This window comes from Sceloporus occidentalis, unplaced genomic scaffold (genome assembly GCF_023333645.1).
Source record: "Sceloporus occidentalis isolate IW3139 unplaced genomic scaffold, rSceOcc1.0.p SCAF_4, whole genome shotgun sequence".
NCBI classification, from domain to species: domain Eukaryota; kingdom Metazoa; phylum Chordata; class Lepidosauria; order Squamata; family Phrynosomatidae; genus Sceloporus; species Sceloporus occidentalis.
The window spans coordinates 177670910-177688902 of NW_028316984.1; the positions used below are offsets into that span (position 1 = coordinate 177670910).

General features: G+C 40.8%; 1 protein-coding gene across 5 annotated transcripts in view; it reads right to left on the reverse strand.

The window, feature by feature from the left end:
- Window positions 1-768: 768 nt before the first annotated feature.
- The window catches only part of DDX24 (DEAD-box helicase 24), a 42056-nt gene continuing 24831 nt past the window's right edge, over window positions 769-17993 (reverse strand). For all 5 annotated transcript variants that reach the window (XM_089522453.1, XM_089522448.1, XM_089522449.1 and 2 more), the window contains 5 exons: window positions 16740-17255; window positions 9924-9999; window positions 6253-6441; window positions 3496-3625; window positions 769-1394 (listed from right to left, as the gene is read on the reverse strand). In XM_089522453.1, coding sequence (XP_089378579.1) covers window positions 1150-1394; window positions 3496-3625; window positions 6253-6441; window positions 9924-9999; window positions 16740-17255 — 1156 coding nt within the window. In that variant the 3' untranslated portion in view covers window positions 769-1149. The remainder of the gene's footprint in view (window positions 1395-3495; window positions 3626-6252; window positions 6442-9923; window positions 10000-16739; window positions 17256-17993) is intronic.

Genomic DNA, 17993 nt, shown 5'->3' on the forward strand with positions numbered 1-17993 from the left:
GCCTTCTTTTGCTTGCCATTGAGCACCACCTCTTCCCATGTAACCCTAGGAGAGATTTCAAAACTGTCAGAATGACATAGGATTCCAGCCAAGGTGGTGCTTAAAGGCATAGTGCCAAGAGTGGGCAACTGTGGAAGGGAAAAATGGTGGAAATATATTTCACACTCCTAGAAGGCTTTGGGGCATTTTGGAGAACTTTTTTCAGCAATATGATTTGACTCTTGGGGGGCTGTGGACTACACTTTGCCCACCCCAGGTCTAGTTTAAAACACAACACGGTATTTCTTGCATTTCCAAGATTTTCATGTAGGGCTATTAGGCATTTTCTAGAAATGTACATAAATGTAAGAACTAATTTTAATTATTGGCCAGAACTATCTTCATTAAAATGTGGGGAAATAATAATTTTTAAAACCCAGAAAAAATAAAATTGCTCATTCATATTTTGAATCTGTTGTCTTTGGTTAAGCTAACTGTAGTAGTAAAAGCATCACATTATTTTAATACAATCATTTAATGTTGCCCTAGCTAGAAATCCTGCATTGGGGAGAGGTTTGGCTATGATGGCACATGGAGCCCCTTCCAGCTCTATGATTCTGTGATTGTGATATAAGTTTATTATGAGTCATCCAATATACTGTCAATTTCAAGCTTCAAATAAGCTCTATCTATCTATCTATATGGACTGTGCTTTCTAAAAACACAGTTTTATATACTTGCTATAGTATTTTTGAAACCTGTTATTTCATAAAAAAATTAAATGCTTAAAAGATTTGAAAAATGTTTTAATTAAGATTTCAATAAAGATTTCCTGTCAAAGCAGGAAAATGTACATTCTCTACTTTCTTAGAGTTAACACTTGTTTTTATCTTTTTTCCCTTGTTTATTTCTCCTCTTCCACAAAGTGGTGAGCCCCACTGCTGTATGGAAGGTAAATATAAGCATCAAATGCTGCTGTAAAACTAAAGAACAGCAAACATCTTCTCTAGGGTACTCTCCAAAACTGGAATAAGAATCTTAACTCATTCTGCATTTATAGCTGCAATCATTCCAGAACAGGATGTGTGCATAAAAAAGGTCTAAGCACCCAATGGCTGGGTGGGGCTAAGATTTCCTTATTTTAAAGCCCTTCAAGTCCAGTCAGTTATTTTACTTGGCTCCACCTTGTTGTTTCTTCTTCATCTTCTTGGCTTGCATCTTTGACACAGTGCCCAAAGCTGACTGAGAAAGCTCCCTTATGGTATCAGGCAAGAGTAGCTTTCCAGACTGGGTGGGATATTTGGTCTTCATTAGGTTCTTAAATACGGGCTGAGAGAGCAAGTGCTTCAGATGCTTCTTCATCCCCTTGAGCATCTTCTGTTTCTCACTCTCTTCTTGCTCGCTGGGCTTGCCTCCTGTTGGCACACACAGACAAATAAATGGCAGTGACTATCCAAACTTCTGCATTATTGTTCAAAGATGAATTTTAAAAAGTGAAGACTATATAACGCCCACAATGTTACATTAACGAACACATTTTAAAAGGATTTACCTGTTATTTTAAACAGTATTTTCAGTTATTAAAAATTGTTGAGGCTTCCAGCACAAGCACATTCAGTCACCTCTTAATCCATACACACAGAGCAAAACAAATGGGTAAGTATACAGCTTGGAGCCTGAATGACTATTTCTGCAAGTTTGACAGTCTAGGTGCAATTTTCTATCTCCAGTGAAAGGTTACTGTGGATGGATGTAGATATTCTTTTTCAGTATTTTCCTTATTCAACTAAAAGGGAAATAAACAGTGCAGAGCCTGTTGTCTAATGGCAACCCTATGAATGAGAGACTTCCAACAACCTTGGTCTTCAGCTAGCCCTCTCAGTTCTTTCAGACTTGGGGCTGTGGCTTCCCTGGCTAGTTGAGTGCCTTCCATTCATCTTCCAGCACTATCTTGTTTCATTCTGGACTTGTCTCATCATAGAGATTTTAACATAAAAGGCATTCGGGAGTGCTTTACCATTACTGTGCCATTCCTTCTAAGACCGATAAACTGCCGAAACACGCTAAGCAACAGTACTGGTAAGAACCAAGTGTGTGTGCACGCGTGCATCTTCAAATCACCTGCAAACTTATGGTGACCCCATGAACTTGATAGGGTTTTCTCAAGCAAGAAATGCTGAGGCGATTTGTCAGTTCTTTCTTCTGAAATGCAGCCTACAGCACCTAGTGTTTGTTGGTGGTCTCCCATTCCAGTACTAACTTGAGCTGACTCTTCTTAGCTTCCAAGATCAGACAGCATTTGGTGCCTTTAACAATTAGGCTATGCTAAAATAGATATATAATCCATTATGAGTGTAATGGATGCCCATTAGGACACTTATGGCTATCACAGATGCTGTTAAAATGTAATAATGCTCAAGGAGATTAACCCTTGGATGCTTGCATGTTCATACATGACTGCATAGAGTTGTAAGGTTCTTCAACAGATAAGAATGTATACCTAAGTAGGCAAATGTTCTTCTATGTAACTACTTAAAATCATGTTAAAGAAATGGAGGAAGTACCAGTCCTTAGGAAAGTGTAACATCTTAATGGTGATACGATGTAACAACATAATGAATGGAACCTTATAGGCAATGCAATGTAATGTGATGAAAGTTCAGCACCCAGACACTAGCGTGTCTGTGCTTCTCCCTGAGAGGAATGTACATATTTGTATATCTATGAAAGGATATAATATACATCCTAAACAAAGTCTGCTCATTATCCCATGTAAATATCCAGAAATTTCAATACTTCAGAATGCTTAAGTGATGCAGTAATGTTAATTCTCCCGACCCTCCTGACCCTATCTGGTTTTAACCAGCACCACAAACTGGGCACTTAGGCAGCCAGCTTATAACAGATCCCCAGACGGAATCCAGATCACCTGACAAGAGGCAAGGACCCTTAATCTCTCAATCTAAAGAGATAGGGATGAGGAACCACCCTGGTTTCAACTGAAACAAGCTTCTGTTGTAGTGGTTGTGTGTATTAAAATCATTTTTGACTTATTACGACCCTAAGGAGACCCTATCATGGGGTTTTCTTGGCAAGATTTGTTCAGAGAAGCTTTGCCATTGCATTCCCCTGAGGCTGAGAGAGTGTGATTTGCCCAAGGTCATCCTGTGGGTTTCATGGCCAAACTGAGAATCAAACCCTGGTCTCCAGAGTCATAGTCCAACACTCAAACTACTATGCCACATTGAATGCCTATACTACCATTACATTGTAACACATCCTGCTGAATTTGTGGTTTAACCTCCCCACTCTTCAACCACAGAAACCCAAACAAGCATAACTACACTTTGTTCAAGTAGTTGTAGGTATTTTAGGCCATGACAGACATCAGGACTAGGACTCTCAGGTGAATAGATGCACCTTAGTTACTTCATTTCTCTCTTCAGTCAGATTTGACCTTTATGGCACTTCTTTGAATTGTTCCTCCCTCTTATGCTCAAATCAACTCCTACTTGCCTATTAGCTCATCATCATCCAGATCACGTTCAAGTGCTTCTGCAGCTTGCTGGAGCCAAGAGTTGTGCTGTTTTGCTCGGCTGTTAAAATATTCCACCTTCTCAATTTGTCTTGCCAGGTTCACCCGCTCCTGCAACAAAACACAATGGTTACTGACTTTTTTTTTAGGATACTATGCAAAGGCAGAATATGCATTCTCAAAATAGAAGATGCAGAAACACATTCCCTACACCTACTGGAATAGGCGGAAATAATAATAAAGACAGCAAAACATCTGCACAGTGTAGATGTACTAGTACAGTGGATCCTTGTTATACGCTGGGGTTTGGTTCCAAGATCCCCCGTGTATAACAAAATCCGTGTATGCTCAAGTCCCATTAAGTATAATGACATAGAAAAATGGTGTCCCTAATAAAAAATGGAACATCAAGGTAAATTTATACTTTTTTGGAACATTTTCAAACCGTGTATGCTTAAATCCGTGTATAAAAAATCAGTGTATAAGAAGGTCCGACTGTACTATGGACTGCATAGAGTTGTTGGTCTCCATTCTTCCAATGACCTATTTTACCTTCCAGATGGACAAAGAAAGGTGGATGTGGTCTGTGCAATTTCAATAAGCTATTTTACCGATGCATTCTTCACCCATTTATATTGTACAATTACTTTTATTTGAATGTTGCCGTGGACAGCTGCTTTAAGTGCCATTTTTGTCAGCAGGGTGGGATATAAGTTTAATAAATAAACACATGTACTTTGAAATTAGACATCAGATATCTTCTGTATATTTTAGATCAAAAGTGGGAATAATCTGGCTCTCCAAATGTTGCTGGATTGAAACATCCAGCATTACTCACACTATTGGCCAGGCTAGCCAGGACTGCTGGGTGTTGCAGTCAAACAACATCTGGAGGGTTGCATGAGTCCTGCAAATGTTTTAAATTGACAAATAAGTCTGGATTTGTACATCTGTTTCAAAATGTGTAGAAAGACCTTTTCAAAATTACTAATGGTATGAAGAGGTGGGGGTTATTTTACTTAGTTTTTGAATTACAGTTCATCCTAAAATGCTGAAGGGCAGTAGGCATATGAAAGAGCTTCTTCACACATCATGCAGTCAACTTTGGGAATTCCCTAATACTAAATAAATTTAAATAATTTTTTTAAAAAGGACTAGACATATTCACATGGAAAACAAATATGTTAATAGCTATTAGTAATGATGGCTAACTAGGACCTCCATTAGAGGCAATGTATCTCTGAATATTAAATGTTTAGTATAAACAAGAGGCCACTGCCTACTCCCTCACTACTGAAAAACTTTCAGGAGCATCTGGTTGATCACTTCTGGAAAGAGGATTCTGGGACAGAAGGCACTCATTCAAGTCAGCCATTGCAACAAATTTGCTGCACTAGATAGTCACGAGAGATACAACAAAATCTTGACATTTCACATAATGTGGTTTACATTATGTTCTTCATAGAGGAATCTCCATGATGAGTAGGAGAGGGCTAATTCATCAGAATCCTTCTTGTGTGTTTTCTGTAAGCACCTAGTTGATCACAACAGAATATTGAATCCTGGACTGAATAGGCCTCTCTTCTGATCCAACTAGTTTCTTACATGTAACAAATCTGGAAGCAACCCACTGCAGCTCAAGAGCAAGTTTTACATGCCACTTCTCCCATGTTGGAATCATATGTGATTTTCCATAATCTGTTTCTCATGCTGAATTGGAAAACTGCACAGGCAAAGAGTTCATCTTCAGAATGTCAGGACAAGCACCATTGTTCAGTGGTAGAGGATATGCATTGCAAGCAAAAAACCCTGGCTCACAATCCTCAGCTTTTCCATGTAACGCTGAGAAATGATCTTATGCAAAACTCAGCCAATGTCAACAGTGCTAGGCTAGATGGACCAACTTTCCAGTTCAGAACACAGGAGTTTCCTATTTCCAGACTGTAGTTAAATTTCTCAAATTTATTATCTTGAGATCCAGTCTAGGTCTATTATAGAACTGGAAAGAAGGTAGAATGAGAAAAACATGTAAGTAACAATTCTTTATTTCAGTTTTGTTGTTGTTGGGTGCCTTCAAGTCATTTCTGACATAAGGTAACACTGAAGAAAATCTATCATGGCATTTTCTGAGCAATATCTGTTCAGAGGGGTTTTGTCTTTGCCACCCAAAGAGGCTGAGATCTGCCCAAAGCCACCCAGTGGGTTTCCATGGCCGAGTGGGGATTCAAACTCTGGTCTACAGAGTCATACCACTACACCAGACTGGGTCTCCTTTGTTTCAGTTTGCATTCTAGAATTTTCTGTGCACCTTTAGATTTATAGAAGCTGTTAAAACAGAGGATGCAACAGGTTGCTATAGGAACAGTTATTGAAAACTGAACTACTGCTACAACTAACATACATTCTATGACCAGGTTCCCAAATGTGATGTTAAAAATGTTGAAAACCTCTTGAGTGACTATGAAGAGCTTGGCATTCACACGCATACACACTATGTGTGTATATGTGCTTTTGAGTTGCCTGTTGGCTTATGGCAACCCATGAATTTCAAAAGATTTTCTTAGAAAAGGAATACTCACAGGTGGTTTGTCAATTCCCTCCTCTGAAATATAGCCTACAGCACCTGGTATTTGTTGGTGGCCTCCCTACCAAGTGCTAACCCAAGCTGACTCTGCTTAGATTCCAAGATCAGATGGAATCTGTTGCGTTTACAAAATAAACCAAAAAATACATTTTACCTGGATAGCAGTCATGCACTTTGTTTCAACAGGGAACAAAGGAAGCTCTTCATTCTTTTCCAAGGTCTTATAAATCCTTTTGAAATTCATCATGTCGCTTGGACCAATCAGCAACAAGCTCAGGCCCTCATTAGCAGCTCGGGCAGTCCTGCCACTTCTGTGCACATAAATCTCAGATGTACGGGGAACCTGCAACAGTACAAGTGATTACAACACAACCATGGTGATGAGTATGGAGCATTTAGAGAAAAGTATGTCACCCCACTGTAACCAGTGGTTTCATACCTTTTATTACACTGCTTTAGTCTCACAGGTTGCATGTGCTCAAACAGGTGAAGAGCACTTGGATGTGGGAGCAAAGGCCCTGTCCTTTGCTCCCACATATATGCTACAATTTGATGCAAAAAGAAGAAGAAAAATTCCAGGATTTGCAACCATATCAGAACCTAAGTGGTTGGGCTCCACAACCCATAAAGTAGTACGTGGTAGGCCAAATAGTCCAGAAGTAGACTAAAAGTCCAAAGACAGGTAAGGATCATGTCCCAAAGCATCCAAGATGGATACAGAAGTGCATATTGGAGGACTTAGTGTAAGGGCCCATTCTAGCAAGGAGAAGGAGCCACCCAGAAACGGGTTCATTCCAGGCATTGCCCATGTGAGGCAAGTGATGGTAGGTTAACTTGAGTTGTTCAATATCTTGATCCCTAAACCCTCCTTTCCAAACGCATATGGGGAAGTATACTTAAGTCTACGACAGCTTATGCTTCCAACGTTCTTTCAGAGGTGCTACAAGATCTCACTGCACACTGACTCTACAGACTAATATGGCTATATTTTTGAATTCCTCCTTTTCAGTTCTTTGCAAAGCTGAGAAAAAACAGGGAAAAGGAAAATCTTTTGAAAAGGAAAAGGAAAAACAATATTGGCACCAGAGGGTGGGGTTAAATGTTTCCTTTGCCTTGTATAGAACAGTAAGTCTTCCAATGCAACATTCTTAGACGGAGCCATCCACGAAAGGGAATTATCTTCCCTATGAAGGTTAACCAATCCCTGGGAGGGATGGCGGCATGAAATTATTGAAAAACAACATCCTATGACTGAAGGATGCATGATCTGAGGCAAATTTATCCAATCTGAGATGCTTGGTACAGGTGGAAGGAGTGACCCAGGTGGAGGTGCTACAAATTTCCTCTACAGGGACATTGTTGAGAAGACTACAGAAGTAGCTACTGACCTGGTAGAGTGAGCAGTACCATGTTGTGGCTTAGGAAGACTGAGGGATTCACAGGCTAAGAAGATACAAGACTTGACCCAGCATGTCAGAGTAAATGGGAAAACATGTCCCAAAGAGATAGGTAGAAAGGAAATTAAAAGTGCTTTCAACCTCCTAAAATGCCTGGTGCATCTAATATAGATTTTGGAAACTCGCTGGAAAGCTAATTTGTGCCATCATTTTTTAAAGGGTGGATTGGATGTGGACCAAAAGGAGAGGAAAATGAATGGTTGAGTCTTGAAAAGAAGAACTTACTTTTGCAAAAAATCCCAGATCAAACAAAAAGTAAACCGACAGAGCTTCAAACTTGCAATGAAAGGGTTCCACAGGCAGTGCTGCCTATTCTGAATTCCTCCTTATTGAAATTACAGTTGTCTCTCTATATTCGCTAGGGTTAGGGGAACAAGACCCCCGTGAATATGGAAAAACTGCAAATAACAAAAACACCATGTTTTTACCTGAAGGACACCTCTCTAGGAATCTCTAGGTCCTCCAGTGCAACTCTGTGGTCAATGTCCAACATACACTGACCACAGAATGGCACTAGAGTAGCTACAAATGGTCTTTCAGTGCAACTTTTAGTTAACGTTGACCACAGAGTTGCACTGGAGGACCTAGACAGTCCTAGAGAGAACATATTAATGAAATCCGTGAATAATCAAATCCACAAATATCAAAGCCGCAAATATGGAGGGATGACTGTATAAGGCTCGTACAGACAGGCCAAAATAATGCTGCTTCAGGTCATTTTGGAGGTATGCTGTTTCAATGATACATGTGTCCTAAGAGGCCAGAAGCCATGCTAAAGCCACGCTCCAGCCCTAAGAACTGGAGCGCAGTTTTGGTGCAGCTTCTGGCCTCTTAGGATGCATACATAATTGAAACAGCGTACCTCCAAAGTGACCCGAAGCAGCTTTATTTTGGCCTGTCTGTACGGGCTCATAGTTACCAGAAAAAGCACCTTAATGGAGAGAACATGAAGACGACTGGATTTTAATGGCTTGAAAGCTGGCTTGGCAAGGGCCGTGAGAACCTCACAGAGGTCCCAAGATAAGAAGCAACGAACTAATGGAAAGCTTAGAAAAGAGTCCCTTTTCAAAAATTTCTCCACATGAGGGTGAGAAAAGGGGGGATGCTGGTGACTTAATGATAATGTGCAGGTTAAGGCTGTGTCTGACTCCTAAGTAAGTTGGATTTCAGACAAGCATTCAGATCCCCTTGTAGTAATTTCCTTTACAGTGGCTGTGAGGAAAGAAATAGCTGATCTGACAGGCCAGCTGAAAAAAAGTTTTCTAAGGCCTGTTACAGACTGCCAAAATAAAGCTGCTTCGGGTCTCTTTGGAGGTATGCTATTTAAATGATGCATGGGTCCTAAGAGTCCGGAAGCTGCACAAAAGCTGCACTCCAGTGCTTAGGAATGGAGTGTGGCTTTGGCGTGACCTCCGGACTCTTAGGCAGTCTGTAACAGGCCTAAGTAGTCTTATATAGTCTAATGGTAGAACTACTCCTGAAGGCTAAAAGTGTGTTTACTATGTTATGTGAATAACCAATCCTCACATAAAATCTTTCATTTGCCAGATAGCTAGATGTAGCCAAGTTGGATTTGGGTGCAGAATAGGTCCTTGGCTGAAAAGACTGGACTTGATCGGAAGGAGAAGGTGGTCACAGGTTATCAGGGCTAGCAGATGAAAACCAAGGTCTGCAGGGCCAATGAAGTGCTATGAGATGCTCTTTCCTGAAGGACGGTGTGTGTGGCCATCCCTGTATTGTTGCATAGTAACTCCCTTCTATCTACCCACTGGTGAATTCTTGCTTGGATTGCTGGGAATTTCAGTCCAATAAATGCAACAATATTTAGGAGAAAACCCCTACAGGTGTATCTTTTCCCATCACTGAACCACGAAGTTGGGAAATGCTACTAAGTCTTGTAAATATGAAGGTTCTTTTCAGGGTACAAAGCTGGAAACCATCAGGAGCAGTGAAAAGGAAAAGATGAGTTTCAAACTGATCTGCACAGTCAAATCCACTATGGATGGAGGAGACAGGAAAACAGCATAAATTTTGGCCAAAATAGCCCTGCATTCCTCCAGTCAGATTGTGTGAGGAGGGACATGGTGATTGTCATAATTGACAATCTATTATTTGGCTGCCTTATGGCTCTCACTCCCACAGAGTAATGGCTAAAGGTGGCAGTGGCCCTCTTGGTCTGGGATTCTGGAAGCTAGAATCTTAAAAGGTAATTTTTCCAAGCTCTGCTCCAGTTCTCACCATGTCATTTCTTCCCTTCCTCTTCCCAAGGACAAGCCACATTTTAATATAAAATCCATTTTTTGTACCAACCATTTATGTATGGTATCATTTGCTAACGGGCGGAGGCAAGTGCATTTCCTTTTAGTACCTGGTAGTGAATAACATGTTGCACATGTGGAATATCCAGACCACGAGCGGCGACATCTGTCGTCAAGAGGGTGGTGCTGAAATGGCAGAAAGGAAAACAACAGCTGTTTATTCAACAGAGTGAAATACATTCCCTAAGTAGCATTAACACTAAATCTGATATTGCCACATGGCCAGGAAGATAGAAAATAGTGTTCATGATCATCTCACAAGCCTAACCAAGACCAAAAGAGTGGTAGAATGGGGTAGAAACCATATATGACAGTGTCCTACTATGCCTCTTAACTCTCCTATGCATTTCATGTTATAACTGAGAAACCAACAAAGATTATATGTTAATTTTGTATGTTTTCTTTGCATTTGCTTTAAATTTGCATTTGCTTTAATTCTGGGCCCATACAGACAGGCCAAAATAAAGCTGCTTTGGGTCACTTTGGAGATATTAGGACTGCAACGTAGCTTTGGCGCAGCTTCAGGCCTCTTAGGACACTTGCATCATTTAAACAGCATATCTCCAAAGTGACCCGAAGCAGCTTTATTTTGGCCTGTCTGTATGGGCCCTCTGTAAGCCACTTTGAGTCCTAGTGCTGAAGAAAAGGTGGGATATAAATAGATATAACAATAGATTTGGTGTTGTGTGCCCTCAAATAGTTTCTGACCCTATTATGGGCTTTCTTTGGCAAGATTTATTCAGAAGGGATTTACTTCCCTCTGAGGCTGAGAAAATGTGACCTGACCAAGGTCATCTACTGGGTTTCCATGGCCAAATGAGGACCCAAATCTTGGTCTCCAGAGTAGAAGTCCAATGCTCAGACCACTACACCATGCTGGTTCTATTATGACCAACAGGATATTTTAAATATGTTTTTTTACAAAACCCAAATACATACTATAGTCCAGCCTTCTGAAATTTGATGTCCTACAGATACATTGGACTAGAACTCCCACGATCCCTTGCTAATGTCAGTGGCTGATGAGAATCTCTCCTTCCATGTTCCAGCTCCCATGGCTGTGATCTCTGAGGTCAAAAGAGAGCTGTCAAAACTGGTGAATTTAATTCCCACTCTACAAGCCCCCCTTCCTTGTGTGTTATGTCTTATATACACTATAAGCATGCAAAGGGATCTTGTAGCATCTTTGAAACTAACTAAAAGAAAGTTGCATCTAAAGAGGTAGACTCAAGTCTATAAAAGCTCATGCTACCAGCTTCTTTCTTTCATTTAGTCTTGAAGATGCTACAAAGTCCCTTTGCATAGTGATTTTCCAGAGTAACATGGCTATTCTTTGAATTCTATTGACTATAAGCCTGAGGTCAAGAAACTGTCAAACTAATTATACTATAAGCTTATCTAGGGACCTTTGTGGTTTAAGGGTTGTGCATAAATACTCTTAAATAAATAACAACTATTAAGAGGAGTAAGATAAGAGGAGGAAGGTGAATGTAGGGTTAAAATAAAGGACAGAGTAGGAATCGGAAAGAATGGGAAGAGTAACAAGGGTAATGGAGGATTATTGAAGGGATAGGGAAAGAAAGGATAAGTAAGGTGAATGGAAGTATGAAGAAGTACAGTGCGCCCGTGCCATATGCGGGCGCACTATACGCGGCTATCAGCATACGCTGAAAGCCACAAGGGAGCCTGCGGGAATACGTGGGGTACAGTGTGTCCCATTAAAATTAATGGGGTGCGCGCCGCCACACCATGCATGAGCCCCATTACTTTTAATGGGGCTCAAGCATACACGGGGTTTTTTTTATGCGGGTGGTCCGGAACGGATCCCCTGCATATAAAAAGGGCACACTGTACGTAGGAGAGAAGAAAGGAAGGGGGGAGGGATCAATGGGGGAAGTTTGGTCAGGGCTCCCGCACCTGCCGCATGTGCTCCAACCACCACGGCCTCATCTGCAAATACAGCCTCAAACTGGATTAAATGAACACCTGGAGAAGCAGCTGCCAAGCCTTGGCCACGGAAGGACCAACCTTGGAGGTGGTACACATTCCTAGGATATGTTTTAAGAAGGGGAGTATTTTGAGTATTTGGGATGATTGTTGTTTGTGACATTGTTGTATTATTGTTTGTTTGTTTAATTATTTTAATTAATAAATTTTATTAAATAAAAATTAAATAAATAAATAACAACTATCAATGGAATTTATTTTTTTCAACTCCAGCTGTGTCCTCTGCTATGTGCCAATGTGATTTATGCCATACTATGTCAGCAATGCCCTTCAGCACTCTACATTGGGCAAACAGGCCGGTTTCCTGTGCCAGATTATAAATTGACATAAACCAGACATTAGGAATGGAAATACACAAAAGGTGGTTGCTGAACATTTCAATCTCCCTGGGCATTCCACCTTAAATCTCAGAACAGTGGTCCTTGAACAAAAGAACTACAAAGGAAGATTGGAAAGGGAAACAGCAGAGTTGTAATACAGTCGGCCCTTCTTATACACGGATTTTTTAATACACGGATTCAAGCATACACGGTTTGAAAATGTTCAAAAAAAAATATAAATTTCAATTATCAAACCTTGATTTTCCATTTTTTATAAGGGACACCATTTTGCTATGTCATTATATTCAATGGGACTTGAGCATGCACGGTTTTTGTTATACACGGAAAATCTTGGAACCAAACCCCAGCGTATAACAAGGCTCCACTGTATATCCACAGATACAGTCCATCAACAATGGGTTGAACAAAGATAACAGTTTCCTGGCACACTACACACAATTCAACACTACCTAGCCCCTATCCTCATGAGGGCACCCTTGACTCATTCATCACATTGCTCACCTACAAGCTACAGCTTCCACTGCCTTTGTTCATCAATGACTGTTCACCTTTCGTTAAAACTGGGCTTGCCATTTCATTTCCATACACAAAGGATTTTGAATTTGAATGAAAATTCTCACATGCCAATGGCATAGACAGGTCTATCCTTGGGCTTTTCACTCCACCAAATTCATCTGAGGAAGTAGACTTAAGCCTATGAAAGCTCATGCTGCCAGCTTCTTTTTTTCAGCTAATCTCAAGACTATCGATGCTACAAGACATAACATATAGCTGAGGTATCATTATTACTATTATGCTTTATTTATATAGCACTGTAGATTTACACAGCGCTGTATATACAAACAATAAAATAGATAACGTAAACATGCCCATGCCGTACAATCTAAGAAATAATAGCAGAATACATATAAATAATACATAACAATACAGGAATAGTCATGCAATGCCTGGGAATGCTTCTCTGAACAGGATGGTCTTCAACTCAGTTTTGAAACTGGTTAAAGAAGTGATGACCCGTGCTCATAGGGGAAGGAGATTCCAGGAGTGAGGGGCAGCAAGTGAAAAGGGACGAATCCGGTTAATCAGTTAAAAGAGAGTCAACATGGTGTAGTGGTTTGAGTGTTGGACTAAGACACTGGGATACTGGTCTGAATCACAACTTGCCCATGAAAACCCATTGGGTGACCTAGGCAAGTTGTGGTCTTTCAGCCTCTGAGTCTCATGGTCTCTCAGGAAGGCAAGGGAAAATTCCCTCTGTACAAATTCTGCCAAAAAAAACCCAAAAAACAAAAAACCCACCAAACAAACCCCAAGACAGGTTTGCCTTAGGGTCACCATAAGTCAGACAACAACAGCAACAAATCAGTTAATATGTTATGCGTGCCTGTTCCTCCTCCTCCCTGTTGTTTCCTGGTCTCCAGCTGTCTCTCCAAGACTGCTAGAAACTGGAAAATGGCACTGGGGAGAAGAGACAGCTGGAGGCCGGGGAAAGAGGGGGGAGGGTTCCTGCCCCGGAAGCCCTGCCTCCAGAGGACAAAAGCCCCACCCCTGGCACACAGCGCCCAAAAAGTTTGCCATTACTGCTATAACCTATTTCAGGGGTAGGCAACCTTTTTGAGCCGGGGGCCGGGTTGCTATCCCTCAGACAACTGGGGGGCTGAACTCAAAATGGCACCCAGAGCGGCACGGAAGCTACGGTGGGGGCGGCAATTGGCAGCAGGACTGGGCTGGGGCCAGTCCCAAGGCCTCGCCGGGCTGGATCCAGCTTGCGGGCTGTAGGTTGCCGACCCCTGACCTATTTCATGGAAGGGTTTCCTCTTATCTCCGATTCTTTATGGTAAATTATTACTAACTTGACACTCAATTCACATTAAGTTAAATATTTCTAATGAACTGAGGAAGGTTAAAAAGATAAAAAACCTTACTCAAATGTTATGAAACTAGCACAAATTTTGAATATAGCAGCATAGCAACAATGATAGCAGCTTCATTTATATACCGCTTCATACCGCCTAAGCAGTCTCTAAGCGGTTTATAACTGTAAGCTAGTTGCCCTAACGAGCTCATTTGTGTGACCTTCTCAGGCATTGCATAATCGTCACTTGCTATTTGATGTTCTTTTGGTGTCTGTTTTATTGAATCATTTCCTGTATTGCTATGTATTTTATATGTATTATCCTACTAGAGAGGCCCCTTCCCCACCACAACTCCCTTCTCCTTTTGTGTCGTGTCTTTTAGATTGTAAGCCTGAGGGCAGGGAACTGTCCAATTATAAAGATTGTATGTACAGCGCTGTGTAAATTTACAGCGCTTTATAAATAAAGGTTAATAATAATACCTCAGAAGGATGCAAGCCTGAGTCGAGCTTGAGCCCCTGGCTGGTATTCAATTTGTAACCTTATGGTTTGTGTGTGAGTGGCTGCAGTACAGGCATTTAACTACTGCACCACCAGGGCTCCTCAAATCTGTAGCATGAAAAATCAAAAGGGCATCTTGACCATCTCAATTCCTTGTTATATTCTATGGTGACACTGCAAGTCAGATGTGCGTTACCAGTTCCTCAAGGATATACTGATGCAAGGCAAATGACTAAGACTAACATTTCTAAAATTACGAAACAGGATTTCACTGTGTGTAGAGACTCAGGGAATGGAAGTAGTGCTCTTAAGGAAACCATGGAAACTATTTACAAGACTGTATTCTATCAATACATTACACCAATACTACAAATAGAATTCAGCATCCTGAAAAGCTACACTTTGATTCCGTCACTGGATTTATGTGTGAGAAATGGGATGGGGAGAAAATAGAAGAAGAGTATTTTAACTTTTATTTTAGGACTGTCACATAAATCTGAGTCCTAATAATTCTTATGAAATTTAGCTAAATCATCAATTAGTGCTGAATCCTAAATACACCTTTGAAGAACAAGGTGAGGTATATCTGTAAGTAAATATTTGTAATGCTTATTGATTTGTGCGCTGAAGATGGCTTTAACCAGAGGGTGGGTTGTTTTTTTTTTTGTTTTCACTGCTTTGTTTTAAGTGTGTATTTCATTTGTTTTTATGCTTTAATTATTAATTTTGCACTTTGTCTCTTACTATTGTTTGCTACCTTTTCTTTAGTAGCTAGATGAGATTATAAAGTTAATGAATAAAATATGCATTGCATTGTGCTGAAAAGCTGAACAGATTTGCATCCAGGAGAACAAGAGTTCTAAAAACAGAGTATGCTCTGAGAACTGAACAATGCAAGCATCTTCAAAGAAGCATTCCTCATAGTTCACACAGGCACTTAAGATGGCATTTACTGTTTGCAATATGGAGAAAAGGTTGTGAGCAGCAAAGAACACCCTGGCAGGTCACTCAAAAAGAAGTCTGGAGATGTATCCACACTACAGAATTAAATCAGTTTGACACCACTTTAACTCCCATGATTCTACCCATAGAATCTAGCAATTTGTAGTTTGGTGAGATTATTCAGGCTGATCTGTCTGAGAGCCCTGGTGCCTCACCAAACTACAAATCCCTGGATTCTGTATGAAGGAGCCATGACAGTGCATTAATTCTACAGTGTGGATACACCCTCAGGCACTCCTAGTCCTCACGTTCTGTTGGTTTTGCAGGACTACTAGTGATTGATCATACAATATTTTCTGCTATATAAAGATCTTGCCTAGCCTGTATGGTAGTGGTTTGAGCACTGGACTATGACTCTAGACCAGGGTTCAAATCCTGGCTCAGCTATGTAAACCCACTGGGTGACCTTAGGCAAGTCACACTCCTTCAGCCTCAGAGAATCGAGATGGCAATGGCAACCTCTCCCCCCCCCCCCATAGGAAACATGCCTAGAAAAACCCATGATAGTCGCTATAAATCAGAAATGCCTTTGAGCAACTCTAAGTCCTACCAAATTCATAAGGGTATGGAGCAAGAATACTTTAACAGACTCCATCCAAACAACTGCCCAGCCACTACGTTCAGTATAAGGCTCTGCTCTGTGCTCTACCTCCACTCCAATTATGTCTTTCTGAGATGTGAGAGAGGCCCTTCTCTACTATGACATCAAGCTGCGGAATTCTCTCCTTACAAAAGGTCAACGGCTCTCCCTCCTAACAGTTTATTTATTTTTCCTATTTTACATTTGCCTTTCCTTTTTCAAATCTGTGAGAAATTTCCTTTGGTGTTGTATTTTATACTGTCGTGGAGTTCACTGTATCTTTGTGGTTTCAACAAGTGCCTAGTGAGGGTTTTCTTTCAGGACTAAATGAGTAGCATACATGCAACAGTACAGTATGTAGCCTGGACGTAATTTAATACATATTTTAATAATTTTGTGCATGAAACAAAGTTTGCGTACATTGAACCATCAGAAAACAAAAGTATCGCTATCAGCCACTCATGAAAAAAGTTTTGGTTTTTTGGAATATTTTCGATTTCAAAATTCTAGGTTAGGGAGACTCAACCTGTATAATAAATAAGGAAAACCATTAAATATATTTAAATTAAATTAACTGACCTGTTGCGTTCAGCGAACCTCTCCAGGTTTTTTAATCTTTGCTTCTGGTGCATGTTTGCATGAAGAGGCAGAGGGTTGCAGTCCAATATCGTTAAGAGGGCAGTGAGTCGTTTGATGCAATCTATACTGTTAGCAAAAACCATGGTTCTCCCAGGGTATTGAAGGAGGAAATAATAGAGGTAATAGTCTTTCTCTTCTGTGTCGCAGTGAATTCTTGTCTCCGTGAGGGTCTCAACAGTGGCCTCTTTTCTTGTCAAGTCTATCACTTTCGGCTTGCCCTTGATCCCCACTTTTTGGATCAGCATTTCCAGTTTGGTTTTTTTGTCTATTCTAGTAGCATTTTTCTTCTGAAGAACTCGAACAGGAGCTTGATGGATCAGAGTCAAAGTGGCGGAGAAGACAAACGTCTGACGTTTTGGGTTATATTGGGAGGTGTTCAACATTTCCAGCAGCTGAGAGAGTTCCAAGAAATGTCCCCTCTCCACCATCCGATCTGCTTCATCAATCACCAGGCACCTGTCAGATGGACACAAGAGACAGCTTGAGGGTGTTTTATTCAAACTATGTGGAAATTCTGACATGTTTCCAAGGAGTTATGGAGCACAATGAAGATGACAGGCATGGCAGGCATCTGGCCTGATCCAGCAGGGTTTTTTTTTATACATAAAACATGGAACCTGTTACATAACATGGCTTCATCCATGTCCTTTTAAAAAATTCTGAAGTGGAACATGCTCCTCCAACTTGATGAGAGATCAAATGATATAGAATCAGAGAGTTGGAAGAGGCCATTGAGTTCAACCCCCTGCTCAATGCAAGATCTTTAGCTAGCAGCTACCAGCAGGTAGCACCTCTAGGCAATTGGTTCTATTGCTGAACAACTCTTACTGTTAAGAGGTTCCTTCTAATATTCAATCAAAATCTACTCTCCTGTAACTTCAAACCGTTAGCCCTGATCCTACTACCCTATGGGGCAGGAGAACAGGCCTGCCCTCTCCTCTTTGTCACACCTTTGGGATATTTAAAGAGTGCATTCACGTCACCCTTCAGTCTTCTCTTTACCAGGCTGAACATGCCCAACTCCCATAACCTTTCCTCTTATGTTTTGTTCTCCACACCCCTTTTCATCCTTCGTGGCCTTTCCCAAATCTTCTCCAACTTGTCTATATCCTTCTTAAAATGAGGTGCCCAGAACAGAACACATAAATAAAAAAATAATATATATTTTTTTAATTTCTATCCCGCTTTTTGCCA